This window comes from Chelonia mydas, chromosome 10 (genome assembly GCF_015237465.2).
Source record: "Chelonia mydas isolate rCheMyd1 chromosome 10, rCheMyd1.pri.v2, whole genome shotgun sequence".
Taxonomy (NCBI): Eukaryota; Metazoa; Chordata; order Testudines; family Cheloniidae; genus Chelonia; species Chelonia mydas.
The window spans coordinates 30,158,401-30,180,974 of NC_051250.2; the positions used below are offsets into that span (position 1 = coordinate 30,158,401).

At 55.5% G+C, this 22,574-nt stretch overlaps 1 protein-coding gene across 4 annotated transcripts in view; it reads left to right on the top strand.

Moving 5' to 3' along the window:
- Positions 1–22,574, top strand: part of LOC102944430 (cytoplasmic phosphatidylinositol transfer protein 1) — a 43,715-nt gene that overhangs the window by 6,911 nt on the left and 14,230 nt on the right. For 3 of the 4 annotated variants that reach the window (XM_037911128.2, XM_037911124.2, XM_037911126.2), the window contains exons 3-6: positions 11,599–11,747; positions 19,067–19,155; positions 21,061–21,068; positions 21,781–21,852. In XM_037911128.2, coding sequence (XP_037767056.1) covers positions 11,599–11,747; positions 19,067–19,155; positions 21,061–21,068; positions 21,781–21,852 — 318 coding nt within the window. Of the gene's footprint in view, positions 1–8,614; positions 8,791–11,598; positions 11,748–19,066; positions 19,156–21,060; positions 21,069–21,780; positions 21,853–22,574 lie in introns of those variants that run through there. The other variant, XM_043524007.1, reaches the window with a different exon arrangement.

Genomic DNA, 22,574 nt, shown 5'->3' on the forward strand with positions numbered 1-22,574 from the left:
TGAGGGGTATGATGGAGCAGGAGACAGCGGGGGATGAGGTGAGGAGCTGAGGGTGAGGGGTACGATGGGGCAGGAGGCAGCGGGGGGTGAGTTGGGAAGCTGGGGCTGTGATGGGGTGACGGATGCGATGGGGCAGGGTGGCAGCGGGGGGGTGAGGTGGGGAGCTGGGGGTGAGGGGTATGATGGGGCAGGGTGGCAGCAGGGGGGTGAGGTGGGGAGCCGGGGGTGAGGGGTATGATGGGGCAGGGTGACAGTGGGGTGGTGAGGCAGGGAGCTGGGGGTGAGAGGTACGATGGGGCAGGGTGGCAGCGGGGGGGTTTGGTGGAGAGCCGGCGGTGAGGGGTACAATGGGGCAGGTGGCAGCAGGGGGTAAAGGTAAGGAGTTGGGGCTGTGAGGTGCAGGAGCTTGGATCTCGTCCCCCTGTACCAAATGGGAGGATCCAGCTTGGAGCACGGGGGAAGGGGAGGAGTGGGGGTGGCTGGGGGCCATCCTAGAGCCAGGGCTGACCAGATCCAGCTGAGGGGCAAAGCTTCCTCCCTGTGATGTGTGTCTGGCTGATGGAGAAAATGCCATGAACGAGGGCGAATAAGCTGGGCAGCAGGGCTCTGGGGCTGCAAGAACTGACAGTAGAGGAGGGAAGATCCCCAGGGCACCAGGCGGGGAGCCCTGTGTGGGTGGAGAGCTGGTGCTAGCACCCCACCCACCTCCCCTCTCTGTGTCTCTCCTGCTCCCTGCCAGTCTCAGACTCCCCAGCCTCGGGATGGGGGGTCCACAGGGAGAGGGGCAGAGGGAGTGGGAGCTGTCTGCACAGCAGAACCGGGGGGGGCTCTGGGCTTCCAGCATCACGTGAGGGAGGAGGGAGCCAGGTAGGAGTGTGCAGCCTTCTGTGCCTGGGGTGGGACCTCCTGGGCATGTCAGCATCCAGCGGGCTCACAGCCGCAAGCCAGTCACGCACTCTAGTCCCTGCTCCAGTATCAGGGCAGCGTTCTCAAACCCAGCCCATTGGCAGTGGGGTTCCAACCTCCACAGTGACACCAGCAGACTTGGGAGCTCCCTGCACTGCTGCTGTGTGGCTCGTCCTGGGGAATTTGTCCCTTGCTTCCAGGGGCTGAGCTGGGCACTAGGCTATAAGAGTGGATTTCTGATCCCAGTTCTGTTAGCAGTGCCATCGAGCGGTTCTTGGTGCGCATTTAGTGAGCAGTTGCTGAGGTCTGGGCTCCTTCCCCACTTTGCTGGAGGGGTCCAGTGCTGCGGGATCTAGCAGGCATGGAGCTGGGAGTAGATGATCTGCCTAGCACTGCGACTGAGTCACCGTGTGGCCGTGGGCACCTGCCTGAGTTTCCCCATCTGTAAAATGGGCTCAGCAATCCTGAGCCTTATTTAAAAAGACATCCACTGCACAGCTTCTCAAGCTGCAGTCTGTGGAGCACCTGCTGGTGTCCACAGAGAACATTTCCAGCTGTCATATTGCATTACATCCCAGCACCAGTACATATACTGCGTTCCCGATGTTACGTTTCCATCAGCGCAATTGCTGGAGTTGTCACAGAGGCGCTGAGCGATAGGGAGAGGGGGTCTGGTGGTGAGAGGGGACAGGCACGGGGTTAAAATGTGACCCACACCATGCAAAAGTTTGGGAGCCCTCTGTTCTGTGCTAAGAGCACTGGTGTAAGCCATAGCCTGCGGGATGCTGACTGTAGAACTGTCTCTTCTCAGGGGACCTGACACTCGGGGCTGCTAGTGGGTATGAAGCGAAAGCGCTAGGCAGGAGCCGGTGGGGGTTTAAGTGTGATGGCTTCCATGTGCGGTGGCAAGTGTGCGCCACCAGGTAAAAAGGCCAGTGACCAGCGGGCGGCATTTCCGAAAGCCTGCTGTAGGGTTATTTTCACTGTGGGAAAAAGCTAAGCAGAGTGGGGCAGTCTCATGACTTGGATGGAAAACCGCAGGGTGCAGTGGGAAGCAGCACTGCTGATTCAGTAACCGGTGCTCCTGGCTGTTCCCTAGCATGACCCCTGGAAGCTGCAGTGATGGATGTGCTAGAGATACCCATGCAGATAGGTACATGTTAAGGGCCACTGGGCTGCTGGACCCAAATCTACCCTTGCTTATGCCACTGTAAATCTGGAGTAGCACCTATGAAGTCAAATGGAGTGACTCTGGTTTTACAGTCTTGTAACTGAGAGCAGAATTTGGTTCATTTCTGTTTGGAAGAAACATGAACTAGGTTCTGAGCACTTGTGAGCATCAAAACTCTGCCATAGCACGCTCTGAGAGAGGCATAGCCCTGGCCATGTTCCAGCGAGGGGTCATTGCACTCTACCAATCATAAATTCCCCCGGCAGTTTCAGTTGGATACAGTATTCATCATCACTCCCTGTCTTTAACTCTTGCGCAGGATTGCTATGCACTGTTAAAACAGCTGCTCTGTTCCACTTCAGAGGTGGCTGCATGTTAGTGGCAGGGGAAGTTCTTCCTGTATGTGTGTGTTGTAAAGCGCTTTGGGATGGATTTGGATGAAATATGCTGTGTGGGGTAATTGTAAGATCACTCTGTCACAGGGCCCATCTCTGTATTGTGCCACAGACCTGCAACAATCCCAACTTCCCTGGCACCATATGTTCCATGGCTGGGCGCTAGCCAGACATGCTGCTCTCCTGTACAAGAAATGGGCACATCATATCTGCCCATGGCCCCATTCACAACCTTTGGTGTCGTGCCACCTATTTGGCACAGGTTTACTGAGGGCAGCTGGAGTCGCTGTGGGAAAAGGGACTTGGTGCCAGTAGCAGATTGAGAGGCGCATGCGAGTGGAAGGCAGCTGCTTGGGTCAATCCTTAGGCTCTATCTCACCAAGCAGATTGAGGGCTGACCTGTATGGCATGAGTGCAGGCGCACGCATGTGCTGAGAGCATATGGTTGATGGACGCAGAGAACTGCATTTGCTGGGAGAAGTGACCTGGAGGGAGAAGGGGTTGGTGCGGGTGGGGGGTTGAAGAGGAGAGCAGTGAGTTAGTGGGGCAGTGACTGGAGTGGGCCCCATGCAGGTAGACTTAGCTTCTAGCACAGCTGCGCCTGGCCCCAATCTCTAGCCAGTTCCACATCCAGATCTGCGTTCTCCCACAGGAGCTGATCTCTAGTTTCCAAACTGGCCAGAAAGTGCGTTGTGAGGAGGGGAGCTCGGGCAGACTCTGCAATGCGGTCGTGGTCTGCGTCGGCCTGCTGTTCAACAGGACAAAGCGACAGCAGCTGTAGGGTGGGGGGACAAAGGCTTCAAGCTGCCGTGCAGGGCTACAGTTTGTGGGCAGGAGGGGCCGGGTGTGTATGAAAGACGGCCGGAGGGGAGGCTGTGGTTTGATAGCAGGCACGGAGCTCAGCATGGGAGCCCAGGGTCAGCTACATGTAAGGCCTCCCCCTGCACGGGAAGTGTCAGGCAGGCAGCTTCCTGCCTCCTGCAAAAGGCCTTCGTTACCGTGGCAGCATGCGTCATGGAAACTTCCTCATCGACAGGTCTTCTGAGAAACTGAACCGAAGGTATGTTAAGATGCTGAGTGCGGAGAGCCCTGGGCAGCAGCCCTGCATGGCGCCCACAGTAATCGTGGCCCTGCTGTCACCCCTCCTGTCTGAGGCGCTCCAAGCGCTCTGCAAACACTCATCAATCAATGCTCGGGGGACCTGGGCACGCGAGAGCATTGCCCTTGTGTTATGTATGGGGAAGCTGAGGCACGGAGCCAGGCAGTGGCTTGCTCAAGCTCACTCAATGAGTGGCAGAGCTCGGAACAGAACCCAGAAGTCCTGACTCCCCAGGCCCCTGCTGTAACCACTGGGTGACACTTCCTGTCCTTATGGGGTTATGCTGGTTTTTGGAGCTGTGGGAAGGGATAGGCATGTTGGATTTGCCATGGCAGATGGACGCATCCCAGCAAACCTACTTAGGCCAGCATCTCCCCTACTTTTCAGGGGATGAGGCAATGCTATTGCCATGAACGGGTGTGTGTGCAGGGGGAGATGGGGGGCTTGCGTTGGCCCATTTCCCCACACACACATTCACATACAGCTTATGCCCAGAAGCCTGAGATTTGACTGCCTTTATAGTGTTCACTTGTTTAGCTCCTCTGCCCAGTGCAAGTCTTCCCTAAGCCTGGCCCCTTTGGGCATGATTTTCTGAGGTGAGCACCTGCAGTTCCCACTGACTGTGGCTGGAGCCGTGGGCACTCAGCCGTCGGAACTCGGCACCTCTGACATCCAATTCAGGTGGGTGGGACTTGTGTGGAGCTTCCCCCAGCTTTCCCGTGGGTCGCATCCTCAGGCCGGGGCAGCCTCCGGCTAACCTTTGGATGGGACTGCATGGCCTCTGAGCACCCACCCACTCCGCAGGAGTGAGGCAGGGAGAGTGATGCAATCTCTGCCATGGTCAGCTGGCACCAGTGAAAGGGGGAACCTCCTGGTGGCTGGATGCATGTGTTCTGGGTGCTCTGGAAGAATGGGGCCCTGTGCAGCATCAGAGGCTGCCTCCGTTGTGTCTGGGTATTGACCCTCCAAACTGAAACCCATGTTTTCGAGTATAGGGGTTGCAAGGCTTTCTCTTGGGCCAGCCGGGGTCACTGCAGCAGAAGCACAAAGCTGCCTGTGCATGTATCCATATATTATTTGTACTGCTATAGCGCCTACAGGCCACAACCGAGATCCAGGCTGTGCTAGGTGCTGTACAGACACCTAGGGGCCTAAGCCCCGGATCTGAATTCGCTATTAGAACTATGACAAAAAGCCTTTAGTAGCCTGCAAGGTGAACCTATGACTTTTCCCTAGTGCTAACAACAGTTGGCTTGTGATTGATTAAATACAGCAGATTGAGGGTTCCTAGCTGTGGCACAAGAGCCCTGGGGTGATCTGGGGAAGCTGGCTGCGGCAATGCATGTGCTGATGGGATATAATTCAAGACAGCATGCGCTCCTCAAGCAATTAGTCTCCTTTAGCACGCAGTATTGTAGGATGAGGAGATCCAAGCTCTGAAGTGTTGTCAATAATTATTCCATGACTAATGCTGTGCATTGTCATTGCTTACAGCTAGCTGTACCTATGCCAGTAGCATAATACGAGCTCCAGAAGGGCTACGAGTATTTACCCCTAGTAACCTACAATATAGTTACAGGCAGCTACTTTTAGAAGCAGATCTTGACCTTATTCATGCTAACTGCTGTAGGAGTGTGCTAGTAGTGATTCCCCACGAGGCTAGCAGCAGTAGCATACAGCACACTGCCCATGCTTGCAGAGAGCTGTGAGGAGACCCATAGTAGGTTACACTGTCTGTGGTACAAAGCCGTGAGTTTATCTGTAGTAAGCTACTGTGCCCATAACTACTGAGACTGTTGATAAGCTTAGTAACATATAGGGAGCAGCAGTGGCATGCTTTAAAACTGAGTATATTGATACTAATCTCAAATATCCATGCTTGCTGAGACCTCCCAAGTATCCGTCTTAGCACTGATGTAATATCAAACCATGTCTATGGAGAACCATGGCTAATCTGCTTACAACACTGGTGCTTCGGGTTCCTCTGAGCTACCCCCTAGTCTCTCAACAGTAAACTAGAGTGTTAATGTTTATGTAGAGGCATAAATTCCCATTGGCGAGCCCCGGTAGTTACAGAAGGTCCCCAGCATCCCTATATAAAGGTTGCTTTGTAGCCTCGATTAGAAAGGGCACATCAGCAATTTATTCAGGATGCCCACTAGCATGGCTTTCTCCAAATGTACTCTGGGGCCTGCAGGGTTGTCTATTTCTAGCGTGCTAAGAGAGCGAAGATTTCATGTTAGCATCTGGAGAACATCTACAGTTAGGTGAAGTGGAGATAAGATCTCTCTGGCCATTAGAATGATGAATAGGATCTTCAGTGGAACAATAAAATCATTATTATGCAGAAGCATCATCAAATATTTTTCTTCTGCTCCCATGTTATTTGTTGAACAAAAAGTCAGTATTCTTTTCAGCAGACGCCTCCAGAAAGGTTTATTGTGCTTGAAAAGTGGCGAACTATCTCCCGGCTCCACTTTATAAAGGGAAACGACAGATAGGCTAAAGATGGCTCCCAGTTGCTGTGATTGGAGCTGTCACTCCTGCCATTCCCTGGTTTCAGTTGGGAGGGATCTGGTACTACAGTTCAGTGGCTAGAGCCCTGGACTGGGATTTGGGAGATCTGGCCTTCTGTGTGACCTTGAGCAGCTCACTTCCCACATGTGTGCCTCAGTTTCCGCTTTGAGCCCTTATCTGTTTAGATTGTAAACTCATTGGGTCAGGGACTGTCTTGCATGATGTATGTACAGTGCCTAGCACAATAGAGCCCTAAATCTCAGCTGGAGTCTATAGGCAATACTGTACTACAGCTGTTTATAAAGGATGATTGTGGCCTGGAGCCATGGCATTCCAAGCAAGCAGCGTCCCTCCCTGAACACCCTGAGAATATCCTGGTTAAAATGAGGTTAAGTCTGACATGGGGCTGAGCAAACAGCCTAGGCAGCCAGTGGAAGAGCACTTGGAAGCTGACCCGCTTGGAGTGGTTCATGTTTGCACAGCAGAAACTAGTCCTTTCTGTGGTGCTGTTTGAGCTTCACCAGCCAGACTGTTTGCAATATCCCATGTGAGCGGGAGGCTCTGCTAAGACACTGAGACTCAGTCTGAGGGGACAGAATTATCAGCTTCCTTGACTCCATCTAGGCTGGCTGGAGGCCTGAGGATGTGCCTGAAAGAGTCTGAGTGTGCTAACCTCCTCTCCTCCCCTGTACCCCGGCTGCTGGATGGAGTGACTTACCATACGTGCCTTTAGAAACAGAACATGCTCTCCCTGCTCTAGACCTCAGGATTGGAGGCGGCTGTGTGGCCTACTGGGATGAGCTTGGACTAGGAGCTGGGATTATCCTTATACGGGTCTGGGGCCACAGGGAGGTTTCCTAGGGTCAGCTCCAGAGACATCAGTTTGCGCACTTGTCCTCCCAGTGAGTCAGTTGCATTATCCACAGGAACCCAGGATTATCCCAGCTTCTGCGCCATGCTCTTCCTAGTAGGCCACACAGCCTCCTCCGATCCCGAGGCCTGGGGCAGGGAACGTGTGTGCTCTTCACTGGCTGCAGGCAATCGACTGAGGCATGATTAGAGGCTTTGAAATGAGATCATTGCGGGGAGAGGCATAGACTCCAGTTACAAAAAGAAATGGGCCTTAGCCCCATGTCATGGGTGATGCCAGCGCTCCCTGCTCAGCCCAGAGGACTGTCAGAACAGCAAACAATGGAGTGTTCCAGCCACAGATCCCCCAGGTCAGAGCTCTCAGTCAGCCCTGGTTGTTTGTCTATGACAGCAGCAGTGCAGGGGTTGCTCTCTGGATGAGCTGGAGAGTTAGCCAGGAAGCCCAGGCCCAAAGGTCATTGTGTGGATGTAGAGCTTTCATTACTCACTGTTATTTGTATTGTAGCAGCAGCTAGAGTCCCTGAGCAAGGTCAGAGTCCCCTCATGCTAGGGGCTGTGAGCCTGAGACCTGACAGGCTAAACAGACAAAGGGCTGGAGGGGAAACTGAGGCACCAGGAGGTGAAATTACTTGCTCAAGGTCGTGCTGCAGTTCAGCAGCAGAGCTGAGAATAGAATCCAAGTCTCTTGAGTCCCAGTCCAGTGCCTCTATTAAGCCCCAAGTCCCTCTGTACAAAGGAAGTGTAGTTTCTCTAAGGCCTTACCCACTCGTTGGGAGAGACGACTGCACCGTGGCTTAGATTTGCAACACCCAGGTGTCTCACCAGGTCTGCCTATATTACCTGTTCCTCAGCCTGACTGAGACCCTGGCGGGGCGCCCTCAGACTGCGTCTCCAGGGAGATCCCCGCCAGGAGGGAACAACTCTATACTCCCCCCCTCGGGGAGGCGGCGGGGGGAAGCGAGCCCCAGCCTGGTGCCGCCGAGGCTCCTGCAGTGGCAGGCAGGTGTGAACGGACATGCTCTCGGCTGATAGCTTATCTGCTCAGCTCTGTTTCCATGTGCCGTGCTCATTATTAATATTTACACAGGCAGCAGTGCTGGGTAATGGATGGGAAGGCAGAGCTGCTGCTGACAATGGAGGCTGACTCAGCCAGCCGCGGGGAGACGGCAGCTAGAACCTTAGTACAACCCCATGGCCTAGTAGGGGGAACTAACAGCCGGGCTCTGCTCCCCAGCCTGTGCTACCAGGGTCCTCTGCTAGGAGAGGCTTGGACAGGAGCAGCTGGGAGCTCCCCTATATCCAGTGCTCCTGTCCTACTCCCTTCAGCACCCCCTGCCAGGAGAGGCCAGGACTGCAGTGGCTATGAGTGGCTGCAACTACTCCTGCTGTGGGAGGATAACACAGGATCCTCCCCTCTTCCTGCTCTCTGCCTGTGCCCAGCTGGGACAGGTTTGGGGCCAAGGCAGGGATCCACTGGGGTCTGTGATATGAACAAAGGCCAGGCAGTTATTCCTGAGGCAGCAGGAGGACCAGGGTGGAGGGGACAGGGAAGCCAGTTGGAGGGCTGAGCTTCAGCCCCACCCTTTTCAGCCTCAGGAAACAATAAAAAATCCAGAGGCCTCTAATGAGGGCTGATTGAGTTCCTCTGAGAGGTCCCACTTGGCCCCCCTCCCCCAGCCCTCCTGGGGGGAAGGAGGAGGGCTGGGGGTTTTGTGGTAGAGTTTGAAGAGCTGCTTGGAAAGTGAGAATAGGGGCAAATACCTCCTCTCCCCCGGTCCCTGGGGGCACAGAGGTCTTTGCCAGCTGCAGGACCACAGCCATCCCCTGTGGAGGTATGGGGGTAGGGGAGTTCAGGGGCTGTACCCCCCTCTGTCTGCAGGATGTGTCAGTGGGCAGGGCTGGTGGATGTACCACAATGCACCCCCCTCCTCGCCACTGAGAGGTCACATGGGGTGCCACTGAGTAACATGAGGTGCTGTCACCCCTTCCTTCTCCTGCAGACAGCCACGCCCCGTTTCTCCTTGCCTTGCTGAATGGGGGTATTCAGCCTGGGTGCTGGGCCCCGTTGTCCACCTCTGCCCCCCCATGCAACTCTGGGTGCTGCCATCCCCAATATGGGCCAGGCTCCCACACGGTGGCACCCTGCATGATTTGGCGCAGCCTCCTTTTGCTTGGGGCTGGAGCACGCTCAGTGGGATGGCAGGAAGGTCTGGGACCCACCTGCTCTAGAGAGGCCTTCAGCTCTGCTAGGCCCTCAGCTTGCATGGAGCGGCCAGGCCTTTTGCTCAGCCATGCCAGCTGGGGCTCACGGTGGGTTGGGGAGGCCGAGGGCAGAGTCAGCCACATGATGCTGTGCTCACAGTCCCCCACTCCAGAGCTTCCTCTACCAGCTGGCTGGTGCTGCCATGGCAACCCAGGGCTGCACTCTCCCCACACCCTGACCCCCAGACTGTGGCAGTGGAGGGGAGCTGGGTGCTGATTTCATCCCCTGAGTGGTGTGCATAGTGGCTGCTCCACACCATATGCTGCCCTCTAACTGGTGAATGAGTGGGGTGGGGCAATAATGAGGGGTGACTGGCCCCTGCTGAGCCACAGCAAAGGTCGGGATACGGGCTGGGTCTGAACCCGTTTCCTCTCGCTGTGGTGCTGGTTCACGCACGGGGCCCTGGAAGGGCGGCGTTCGGGGTGACCGGGGGTGCGAACCCTGGTGGCTCTGGGGGTGAATGACATGAGTGAGGAAACCACAGAGGATCTAAGAAGCAGCCCTGTAGTGCAGAAGCAGAGGCCGTGGTTATTGCTCGTATGTCGCTCTATGCTCCCCCAGAGCTGTCTCGGGTCGGGCTTCCCTGGGCTAGGTGTGCAGCCATATTCCCACCCACCAGGAGGGAGCCTCTTGCTCTTCTCTGCAGCACCCCCTGCTGGTAAGTGCGGGGCACAGTGCCCATGTCCAGCCTTCCCCTGCTAGGAGGTGTTTTCCCTATCAAAACAATGGTCTGCACAAAGCACTGTGCCATGAGCTGCTGTTGCGGGGGGTGCAGAGCTGGGGTAGGGTGCAGATGCCTAGGGCTGGATGTAGACTTTGGAATCCCTCTGTCGCCCCTGGTAACAGCGACCCGTTTAGGCCAAGGCTGGAGCAGGGTGGGAAAGCCTAGGGTTGAATGCATGTTGGCTCCGATGCCGTGTGGTGCTGAGTGCCCTCAAATCCCACTGACTTCACCTGGAGTTGAGGGCTCTCAGCACTTTTCAGGATCAGGCCCTAGGTTTCCAGTGGACCGAGAGAAGGGTGATGACAAGGTTGGGGAATCGGGTGGTGTGGGGCTAAAGCAGTGTGCAGGTGGGAGTTGGAGAGGTGGGAGCAGCCCCAGTGGAGGTGGAGCGTGAACTGCTCTCTCCCCTAGAAAGGGAGGAGCCCTGCAGTGTGGGGGTACGGACCTGCTGCTATGGAGCATGGCCTAATACAAGAACAGGCAGTCTCCGTTCCCCTTTTTGCCCTCAGCGTGATCCGGGGGCGAGGGGTGGGGTGGGAAAGCATGGTGGAGCCTTCCATTCCATGAAGCTACCTACAAGACATGCACGTGCCTCTTCCACCTAGTGTTTGCATCCCTTGACGAAGGGGAGTGCCCGCCAGCAGCGTGCAGCAACGGGGGAGTTGTGAACAGGGTGCCAGCTGCGTTGGGGCCAGTCCCATTTAATATCCTCATTAATGATCTGGCAGGGAGAGTAAACAGCAAGTTAATGAAATTCCCTGATGATTCTAAATTGGGAGGAGCTGCAAATAAGAGCCAGGGCAGAGTATTCATCCAAAGGAAACATGAAGAGAAAAGGAGAACCAAGGATCAGCTTGCAAAATGCACACAAATAACACGGGGAGGGAGAAAAACAAACCATTCTATAGGGAGGGTGGGGGAGCCTAGACAGCCCGGGTAGCCCCAGGGTAGTGTGTACCGTGCACTGGAGTTTGCAGTGTGATATGGCAGGGAAAACAAAGGCTCATACAATGTAGGGTGGCATATGCAGTAGCATCTCAGAGTGAGGAGGCGCTAGGTTCTCTGGCCAGCTCTGGGGTGCTGCGCTGGGCTGAATTCTCCAGTCATTTACCCCAGTGAGAGTGCAATGCTCCCCCAGTCAGCGGCAGCATTTTACCTCTTTTTGTACTGGTGTAAGCGACCCCAGGTGGAGAACTGGGCCCATTGTGTTCATTTCTGGGCTCTGCCTTACTAGAGAGGGATTGACTAATGGGAGCTTTTCAGAGAGGAGGAGCAAAATACCAATTGGGAGAGACTGAACGGTGGGGAAAGTTAAGCGAAGAGTGAGGAGACTGCAGCAAGTCTGTGAGGGGTGTAAATGCCAAGGCAGGAGAGGAATTGTTTGGGGTGGGCTGCAAGCGGGAGTGATGGGAGCAGGTGATAAAAGGGAAAAGGTGGGCAGGACCCCAGGAGAAAGAAGCCTGATGGAGAGGAGAGGTCTGTGGCCAGTCTCCTAAGGAAGGGTTAGCAGCCTTTGGAAATGTCAAGCTCTGCCAGGCAGAATGCTACTCGCTGTAGAGTTGGGAACAATCCTGCATTGGCTGAAGAGGGGCCTCTCTCGCCCTGCACCTTACAGCAGCGTGGAATCCCTGCTCATGTCCCTTCTTGTTGCAGTACCGCATTGGACAGCTCTACATGATCAGTAAGCACAGTCACCAGGAGAGCGAAAAAGGCGAGGGCGTGGAGGTGGTGAAAAATGAGCCGCACGAAGACCCTGTCCACGGGCCTGGCCAGTTCACCGAGAAACGTGTGCACCTGTCCAGGTGAGAGTTCTCCTCTGAGCTATCCCCGGGTGATCATCCACAAAGCACAGGCTACTTCTGCCGTTGTCCCTGGGGGCTGAGCGCCGGGTTAAGGCTTCCCTAATGAACACCGTCTTTCCTGAGTGAGGGGCCCCTGATCGCAACCCTGACATCTTGGAGGGTGTTTTATTAAACCCCATTTGACAGTGGTGGGGCTGCACCTCTCTTTTTGTTCTGTTTGTACAGCACCTTGCACAGTTCACAGTGGGCTCCTAGGTGCTACCACACTGCTAATCATAAATAATAATGTAGTGCTGTGGCTCTAGAATGGCTACAGTACAAGCAGCAGCAGTGCACGCTCCCCCTGCATGTTGCCACCTGAGAGCCCTCACCTCTATGGGCAAGAGGACAGTGCAACTTCTGGGACCCAGTTAGTCTTTGGCCTCTCTGCTGAGACCGGTCCAGTTAGAGCCAGCGGTGATAGAGGGCTTGTGATGTGGACACTTCTCCACAAGACTGAGATCCCCAGCGGATTTCACACAGGGCCACCAAACAGCAAGGATGGGATTAGAACCTGCAGTCTGGTTCTCCTGTCCCCTATGTGCCAGCTCGCTTCTCTCTCCATGCTTTTTGCATCTAGCCTTTGTTCCGGGCTCTCCAAAGACCTGGTCACTGGATCGTACCTGTTCTCTCTGTTGGTTTCTCTTTGAAATCCCTTGGGCTCTCTCCAGCACCGTCTCCCCACCGTTTCTTTCTCTGACTCACCCCTCACCGAAAGCACTAACTCACCTACAACTCAGCCAATCATTTGCATTTGAAAGGTTGCTTTCACCCACCCCCAGGAGCAGAATCCCAAGAAGTATGTGACACATCCGCTACAGTGACACGGACTTCTTAGTAGCAAGAGCTCCTGAGGTTCTTGCTGAGCTGGTCCCTATCCCCAGCCGCTTTGTGTCTTTTCCTCTTGCATTTCAAGATGGTGTTATATCCTCCAGGCAAAGCTCTCCTCTTGTGTTAGGTCCTGGATGGTCCTGATAGGGAATCCCGCTCCCTGCAAATGTAGCTCACAGGAAATCAGTGGTTGCAGAAATAACTCTTGGGGCCCATCCAGGCACCACGTCCCAGCATTGTCTCACACTAGCTGCCACAGATTAATGTTCCCACCTGCCAGCAGGAGGAGCATGTACATCAGTATCCCCTTTACTCCGGCTCAGCTTTGATTCCTACTCCAGCTGGCATGTCCCTTCGGAGCCTCTTCTTGAGTGATTCTTGAGCACGATGGATTAATAGCTTCCCCGATCCGAGAAAAGGCCACTTCAGCTCTGCATCTTGAGAAGCAGCAGCCGGGCCAATTAGCACCTCTCCCTAATTTATTGGCCCTCGTTTAGTAGCGGCCTCCAGGTGTCTGAATCCCAATGAGTTCCTTAAGGCGAACGGCAGCTGCATTGGGACAGCACGAGGAGAGCTGTGCTGGGCACCCAGGTGGCTCAGGGAAGCCACTAGTGCAGGGATCGGCAACCTTTGGCACACGGCCCGTCAGGGAAATCCGCTGGCGGGCCGGGAGGGTTTGTTTACCTGCAGGGTCTGCAGGTTCGGCCAATCGCAGCTCCCACTGGCCACGGTTCACCGTTCCAGGCCAATGGGAGCTGCTGGAAGTGGCGCGGGCCGAGGGATGTGCTGGCTGCCGCTTCCCGCAGACCCCATTGGCCTGGAACAGCAAACCGCGGCCCGTGGGAGCTGCGATCGGCCGAACCTGCAGACGCTGCAGGTAAACAAACTGTCCCGGCCCGCCAGCGGCTTTCCCTGACGGGCCGTATGCCAAAGGTTGCCGATCCCTGCATTAGGGGCTGTGGATGCTGCGGGTCAGGCGTGCTTTGCTCTTGGAGAGCTCTCATCTGAGCATCTAGGTGCTTTGCTAACGTGAGCAGAACCTCGCAGTGGGTCACTCTCCTTTTCCCCACCCCACATATGGAGAGAGAGGGGAAGTGACGTGTCCAAAGCTACCAAGCGGGTCAAAGGCAGCGCTAGCAATAGACCCCAGGAGTCCGAGCTCCCAGCCCTAGATTGCGCTATTGTATAAATCTTCCCAGAGTGCCTGCTGCCAGTTTACAGAATCTGCTGGTAAATGGGCACCATGAGCAGGGCAGGATGGAAAGTGCAGGGGCTCGTCCCTGAGGATTACTAGGCTCTCTTCATGGGGCTTGGCAGTGGGCCATCCCTGCACATTCAGAGAACTCAGCCATCTAAGAACCCCCTGCTCCCCACCATGGTCATGTCAATCCCTAACCCCAGTCAATCTGTTCCAGCTGATCTCATCCCCAGACTCTCTGAATCACCTGGGGTGATGTCTGGAACCCCGCTGCTCCCAGCCCTCCTCTCCAAGGCCCTCTGGGGTGCTGAGTGGCTGCTTGCCCCATCTTCCTTCTTTAACGAGTCCCCAGGTAGGTTACTGCCTTTCCAACTGCAGTGTGTCCTCAAGCAGGGGGTGGTCAGGAGGCAGAGGTCAGCCCCATAGTTAGTGGTGGCGGGGCCAATGGCTGCAGTTGAGAGCACATTTCCCAAGGGGTCCAGAGTGAATAACGACCATCTGCTCCCAGGGAGGGAGCCCTGTCTGTCCCCACTGGGGGGAAACACCCCATCCTTAGCCACCGGCTGCTGGCAACACCAGCACTCCACTCTGGGCTCCAGGAGCTGCGCTCTCCCATTCTGCGCGCTAGTAATGGACAGACCCCACTGGGTTACACGTGAGTGCCCAGTCCCTGGTCTTCTGGACACCTGCAGTGTGCACCGAACCGCTGCCTCCGGGGAAGCAGCGTCCCCCCATTTATGGGTTTCACCTTCGCAAAGTTTGCACAAGGTCCCTAGCCAGTCTGCAGTAAAACCAAACAGAGCTGGAGACAGAGATTCAAACAAAAGCAAGTCAAAGGGTTTGGAAACAAAAGGTTACCAGTAAAAGAGAAACATGAACCCCACTCGATAGCCTGTACTTATTGCCAGGTTACTTTCCCATCTAAGGTATTTTTCACCCAATGGTTAGTCTTTGCAATGCTTGTCCAGTTCAGAAAGTTGGAATCCACCTTTCATGAGACACCCCCTCTGGCAGAATTTCTCCTCTGTAAAGGATAACAGCTCACCCCACCACCAATTCTTCTGCTCCTCTATACTCACAGGCTATTGTCTCTTAGCCCAGGGCCCTACCTCTTCAGAGAACCCTCCTGCAGTTCCTTTGTTTTTGTAAATGCCCAAGTCTCCACCTGGGCCACATAAACACATTGCTGTCTTCTTGGAGGGATCTCCATTACGTCTGCCCTGAGACCCCACCTCAGCTCAGGAGACAAGACTCACTTTGCAACCTAATAGTCTATATTTTGCATATCTCTTAACCTATTAGTCCTGTTCAACCCCCTTGCAGTAACCATGACAATCAGCTAGTTCTTAGCTTTCATCCCCTTCGGTGAAACACAGAGAAGATGGGGTAATATACCTGCCTGGGTAGGTCTGTGTCACACCCCATACGGCAGAGAAGGCGGTCAGGCTGTTTTCTGACCCCCTTTCCCTCCTCACACACCGTAACCTTTTGCCCCAAAGACCCAGTGAGTCTGGAAGGAGCAAAGGCTCTGTCTAGCAGCCCTGCTCAAGAAGGAAAACAGTGTCAGTAAACTGATGCACCATAGAGAGCTCTAGGGAGAAGGCCCCAGGCTGGCTCGGAGTTTGGAAGTCAGACTACAGCCCTATGGGGAGGGTGTTGGTTGTGAGGAGGGGCTTGTGCAGGGATCGCCCCAGCGTGATGGGTTCTGTCCTGTTCGCGCAAGCTAAATGATGATAATGTGCTGAGTGCACCAGCCATGTGCAGGGCACTCCTTAGAGCTGTCAGGAGGCAAGTTCCCTGCTCCCCACATTCTAAATGCTTTCTGGTTAGAAATCCCTTTCAAACCCTGGCCAGGCGCTGGGGCCATATACCTGATCAGACTGTTGGTCCATCTCGCCTGGTGTCTGACTTCTGGCAGTAGCCAGTAGTTGATGTTTCAGCCAACCCCCACGCTGGTTGCATGCTGTCTAGCAGCACAGTGATCAGCTTACTCCTTGGTACCTGCCGAATGGAGCAATTTGCATCTGGCCTGCTCACACCTAGCACTCCTTTCAGTTTGTATTTAATCACGAGCCTCCCTGGGGCTGAACATGTCTTCCCCTGTTCTGCTCAGGTGTCAGTCTGCCCATGACTCCGGAGAGAGTTGCAGTCTCTCTCTCGGAGCCCGTATTGCTGAGACAGGAGATGACTCTGGGGGGCCGCTCCAGGATGAAAAATGCAGACAGCTTGCTAGCGAGCTCAGTGCTGCCACCTAGTCCAGCCGTGCTGCAAAATGCTTGTTACTAAAAGCACACCAGCATGTTAAAAACCCTACCATGCTGCTGCACTGAGCTTTGCCAATTGCCTTGGAAAGCTAAATAAGTATTTGCCAATAGATCAGCTCAATATTTGCAGTATTCAAGCTATTCCCTATGACTCATATAGGGAACTACAAGGAAATAACTCAGCCACTATTTAGCTAAGGTAACAATGGCAAGGTTTTAAGGGCCAGCTCTTATATTTTAAAGTAGCTCCTTATTGAAGTATTAACAATTGTGATTAGAATGGAAAGAGCTTTAGAAACCTCATGTGCCTGCCATCACTGTCACTGGCTGTTCCCTTTTTGCATACCACTGGGCAGGAGCTGGAAAACTGGGTTAGTCAGTTTTGGTCAGTTTCACTTTGAGGTTCTCATTCAGCTAAGGGGGGAAGAGATAATCTGCTTCAAACTTGTATTCCCTTTTTTGACCTGAGGGCTAGCCGGAATTTGGGTCTTGTAGTCTTTTCCAGTTGGGGGGGAAAATTGATGATGGAGTCTGGTAGTGTTAAAGCAATTTTGTTTGTTTCCAAGAAACATACCAAGTCCTGTTTCCCTGAATGCAGGAGGAGCCAAAAGAACAGAAGATCGTATCTTTGCTTACAGCCCCATGCCTCCAGGCTGTGTGTGTCTTTTGCCCCTTCTTATTAGTCTCTCTCTCTCACACACACACACCCCGCCCCCAAGGCAACACCCTGTGGACCCCTGTGCCTTCGTAGTTCAAATTGTTAGGGTGGGCTCTCGTACCCCCTTTGTCTTAGGTGAGTCTGCTCAGCTGTCTCTTACAGCTGTCTTCAATGAGGGGTGGTGGAGGCTCATGCTCACACCTGACAGTGTAAAGGGTTAAGCCAACCCACAACACTTGGAACTGGGAGTGCAGGAGAGCTGAGTTTTCTTGCCACAGTGTCACTGTTTGGGCTAGTCAGTTATGCCCAATTTCCAAAGTTGGGTGACTAACGTTCCCATATACAGGCCTCGATTCCGCAAAAGGGACCCACCCATCCACACCCTTAGGCTCACCTCCAGTCCCTTGGAAAGCAGTGGGACTCCTCACCGGCATTTGCAGAATGGGGACTGTAGGTGCCGAGATCAGTGATCTGATTTACAGAGGTGCTGAGCTCTTGCAGGGAAATGGAGGGTGCAGTGGCTGGGCACCTCTGTGCAGGCGGCACTCGTTTAGGTGCCTGAACATGGATTGAGAAGCTGAGTTTGAGGTGCCCAGCTCTGAAAACGTTGGCCCAAGCCTTTTGGCGTTGGATGAAGCAGGAGAGAAAAATGGGCACTACTGAGGCAGCCGAGGAAGGCAGAGCCTGTCCTCCCGCCCAGTGGCAGTGCAACACTAAAGATCTGTGTGTCCGGCTCGTTACAGCCCCACAGCCTGATCTTGCCACGTACAGAGCTCGCATTGACTCCAGGGGCCATGCCAGACCCATAGAGGGACTGCAGGGACTCCAGCAGAGCCACCAAAGTATTTTATGGGCACAGAGTCCTAGGGTTGGTCCAGGATTCTCTGTCTTTCTCAGGGCATCCCTACAGCTGAGTTGGAGAACCCAATTACATGACCACTGCAAACTGTAGTGTAGACAGGACTCTTTAAACAAGCTGAGACCCAGGGCTGTCCGTGGCTTTAGCCCTGTTCCAAGGACTCAGATGGGTTCTGCCTACACTATAGTGCTTAGTTGTCTGATACCGGGGTGCTTGGCCTGGGTTAGCTGAGTGGGCCTTTGTCTCTGTGTTTCACTGACGCTCACTCTCACTGCCCCTTCCCCTGGCTTTTGTCTCTTTCCCATCCTTGGTTTTCTCTTCCATTTGCTGCGGCACAACCCTCTGGCTTTCCCCTTGCTGATCCGTCAGCAATTGCGAATAGATTGGAGAAGAGCGCCGATGCCTGTGAACTGGCCTTGTGCCCTGGCCCCCTCCATAGACGGAGGGAGGCGATGGACAGCTTGGCTGTGTGAGACAGCCCTGGCTGGGCTGCTCCGTCTCCTCGCAGCGCATTGATCAGCTGCTTACCCACAGAGGGAGCTGCCGGTGCTAGACAGGGTATTTTTAGCCGAGGTGCTCACGATTCCCCTCTTGGGGATGCTATTTATAGAGGCTGAAAATTAATCAAACCACACCTCATCTCTCCCTCCCCCCCTCCAGCTCTCCTCCAATGGGGAGGGAGAGATGAGGTGTCACGGCGAGCTGGCGTGAGCTGACTGTTCATTTCCAGCCCCGGCTGCTGCAGCTCTGCCTGTGAGCGGAGGCTCCTTGCCCAGCCCAGCGACAGTCATCTCCCCCCCAGGGCACACATACACTGGGTCCCTTGCCCCGACACTGCGGGGCCTGCGCTTCCAGTGCCTGGGGGGAAACACTTGGCAAAAGCAGTCGTTGGGAGCCAGGGGCCTGAGCTGGCTCCCCTTGAAATCAAGGGCCCAGCTGCCTTTGCTTTGGTGGGAGCAGGAGCCGACCCTGTGTTCCCTGGAGGGGGAGGAATGCATGAGAGGCTGGGCTCAGGTGGGTGAGCTGGGAGGGTGTGGGGCTGTGGGGGGCTGGATGGCGTTGGAGGGGTGCAGGCTGGCTGGGGAGCATGGCAGTGGACCCACTGGGGAGTGTAATACTGCGGGGGGGGACAGCTGGGAAGCACAGTGTCTCCTAGCTCAGTGCGTATGGAGCTGGGAAGCCGCTGGCTGGTTCGGGGGCTGCAGGACTGGAAAGGTGTGAGGAGCTCAAGCCTGGGCTCAGGGCAGTGAGGGCTAGCTGGGTCCCACAAGGTGGGTGCAGCCCATCTCTCCCCCAGGGGTGGCCCCTGCAGGTCAGCACTGAGGTGCATTTGGCAGGGATTGTGCTGAACCTGCTGTGGGGGTGAGCAGAGGAGTTCAGGTCCAGGGCTGTTGGTCTAGAGGGCTGAAAACCAGCCGAGCTCTGTGTGCTAACGAGAGCCCCCCGCTCTGCTCTTCTCTTCCCCTGCAGCAAGCTGCCCAGCTGGGCCCGTGCAGTGACACCCCGGATATTCTACATCACAGAGAAGGCCTGGAACTATTATCCCTACACCATTACGGGTAAGAGGCCCCCAACCCTGCCCCCCACTCAGCCACTGCTCTCTGGGCACGCTGAGAGGCCCCATTGTTCTCCTCCTCCCCGTCCTCCAGCTGCTTCTCCCACCAGCACTGATCTGACAGGGGAGTGACTCCCGACTCACACCGGCATAGGGGACAGCAGGCCCAGGCCCAGATCCTCCCATTGTTGGGCACATCAATAAATACAAAGCAATTCTCCCTACGCCCTCTGGCCTCCTGAGGCAGGGATTCAAGGTCCTTCATACCAGGTTGGGGGACCCAGTCGTCTGTCCTTCCCCCCCCCAAACACACACACAGGGCTTTGTGTTGCAGTGTGGACAGGCCTAGACCATGTGTTAGCTGTCCCTGGTCCCATCTCCACTGCAGGACTAAGCCTTGCTTGAGCCGTCCCATGGCTGGGCTGCTGGCAGCTCCCCCCCACATGCTGCCAGCAGAGAAAGCCGAGCACAAAGAGTCCTGCCGGGCCACTGCAGAGCTAGGAGTGCAGGGAGCGAGTCCTCAGCCAGAGCAGAGGAATGTGGAACCTCCCGCAGGGTCCTCGCTGCCCTGGCTTGCCAGCAGCTGCCTGAGCCCTCCATAGGGGGCGCTCTTCTCCTGCTGAAAGGGACGAGGGTTGGCATGCCAGGCTGGATCCTGCACAGCAGCCCTCGCCGCCTTTGGATGGGGCCATTCCAGCATCCAGCTGTGTGCCCAGGGATTCCCAGTGACCCATGCCCCACCTGTAGGATTCTGCACAGTATGACAGTGCCAGGTCCCCATCCAGGGCATGGCACTGCCTGTCCATGGTGGTGCCTCCTGCGTAGCCCAGCCAGCTGCACCTCAGATACCTCCCTCAGCAAAATCCAGGCTTGTTGTTTACTGGAAATGCTGGACAATAATCTGCTCTAGAACAGCATGGAGGGGAATCCAACCAGTCAGGCCCCTAGCAGTGCTGAGTGCCAGCAGCGTCTGTGTCCTCTGCCCACAGACATAGGGCCTGAATTCCCCGCTCCACACAGAGCAAGCTGCTTCCCCTCCCAGCAGCACGCTGAGTGTGCATCTGAGGCGGTATTTTCACCCAGCGGTGATCTCACAAATGGGAGGGAGTGGTTCCCACGCAAGGGTGAGGCAAAAAGGGACATGCTGAAACCCAGCCCCATTCATCATCGCCAGCATATTATCCTTGATTTTTGAAGCTCAGGAGTCAATTTCATGAGGGTTTTAGTGGGTTTGACAACTCTCTGCATTGGCAGTGGGGACTCTGCCCCAGAAGCAGGGGGTCTCTCTGGTGGGGTGGAGGTCCTTTGCCCAGGGAGCAGGGGGCTCTCTAGCTGGATTAAGGGTTCTTTGCTCCAGGAGTAGGAGGGTCTCTCTGGTGGAGTTAGGCGGTCCTTCACCCTGGGGAGCAGGGATCTTTCCAGTAGGACTGGGGGTCTTCTGTTGGGGAGTGGGGTTTGTTTCTAGGCCTAAAGAGAAAAGCTGCTCCCCCCTTCCCTTCCCCTGCATTGTGCAATTCTGATGGCGCCAAACTCCCCTCTAGGGAAGATCAGCTCATCACACCTTGTGTCACTAAGCAAGGCAGAGTTTCCTAGTGGTCTGAGCGTGGTGCTGGGAGCCAGGAGTCCCATGTTCGAATCCCAGCTCTGGTACAGTCGGTCTGTCTGCTTGGGCAGATCCCCCACAGATCCTCCCTGCAGTAACTCTGCTGGCATGGGGAGTGGCAGCAGGGGTGCCTTACTCCCCCGCTTGGGGAGCTGTCTCATTGTTTGGCTGGACTGAGTCACAAAGCGACACTTGGTTGCATGAAGACCCGGCAGCCGTTCGTCGGTCTCATCTCTCTCGTCTTTCTCCCTGGCGCCCTGCTCTCCTGCACTGCCGGACCCTGTGATCGCCATGCTGTCGGCACAGAGTACACGGTAAGAACAGTGACTTGACGTTATACTGATCCCAGCACCCCTACGGGGCTCGCCACTGGAGCTGCTGGTTGGCATGGCCCTGCTGCACTGCTAGGCATGGCTGGGGGGCGGGGTGTGTGTGTACAGGAGAGTGAATTCAGAGCAGCCCCATTATTTTCCTGACTGGTAGTTCAGAGGCTAAAGCACCAGTCCCTCTTGTACAGCTAGACTCAGTCCCCTCCGCTCCCTTTCTCCATCTATCACGCTTACAGTGCGCCTGGGGTAGATGGCCCCACGGCTGGTCCCGCCCCACCATCTGGCCAGTCCCTGACCTGAGGGCAACTCAGGGTGGTTCTGCCTCCAGCATCATTCACTCCCAGGGCTCAGGGAGACTGCGATGAGGCTGCGCTAACCCTCTCCTCCCTACATCGGTTCCCTCCAGGGCAGACACAAGCAGGCCAATGAGCGGGGGGGGAGAGCGGGCGGGTGGGCAGCACTGCCCATCCTGTGCCTGGGTAGATAGGGGGCTTTAGTGTGCTGGGCTAGCAAGCTGGCACCAGCACTGAATTGCCCTGACAAGCAATCTGATGAGAGCCTCTGATGATAAGTGGGTCTGACATGGGGTTCACTGGGGGCCATCAACGGAGAGGAGGACTCGACCCTGGGCTGGCCTAGCTAGCGTTGGGTGCCGTTCTCCAGGCTGGCTTGTAACGGCCTGTCCCTCTCTCTGCAGTGCTCCTTCCTGCCAAAGTTCTCCATTTACATTGAGACCAAGTATGAGGATAACTGCGGAGACAACACGAATGTAAGTGGCTCTAACACGCACTCCGCACACTCTGCCACTCCCCTACCATATTTGCTGAACTCCATTGGAACCAGCCATCCCTAGCCCAGACCCGCCCAGTGCCTCTGGCTGGGGTGCTGAAGGGGACGCTTTGGGGTGAGGCCCTCAGGCTCCTTTCCCCTATTGCATGGGGCAGTGGTATGCAGCCCCACACCACTCCAGTGACCTTCCACTAGGTGTGTTTGGGCTCCTGTGTATGCCCAGGGGGCATGTGGCTTCTCCCAGAGGAGGCCAGAGCCTCCAGTCCAATTGCCTAGGCAGCAGGCTCCCTGGGGCCAGTGTGGGCGTGCCACACATGACTGAGGACATCGCTCAGACCCCAGGCGTCAGTCTGTTGGCAGCATCTCTTCTGAGTGAGCCTGAACATAAAAATGGCCATGCTGGGTCAGACTAGTGATCCATGTAGCCCAGGCTCCTGTCCTCCCACAGTGGCCAATGCAGGTGCTTCAGAGAACAGGTAGTCATCAAGTGATCCATCCCCTGTCAACCAGTCCCAGCTTCTGGCAATCAGAGGCTGGGGACACTCAGAGCATGAGGTTGCATCCCTGACCGTCTTGGCTAGTAGCCATTGATGGACCTGTCCTCCAGGAACGTATCTAGTTCTTTGTCAAACCCCGTTATAGTTTTGACCTTCAGAATATCCCCCAGCAGCAAGTTCCACAGGCTGATCTGCGTTGTGCGAA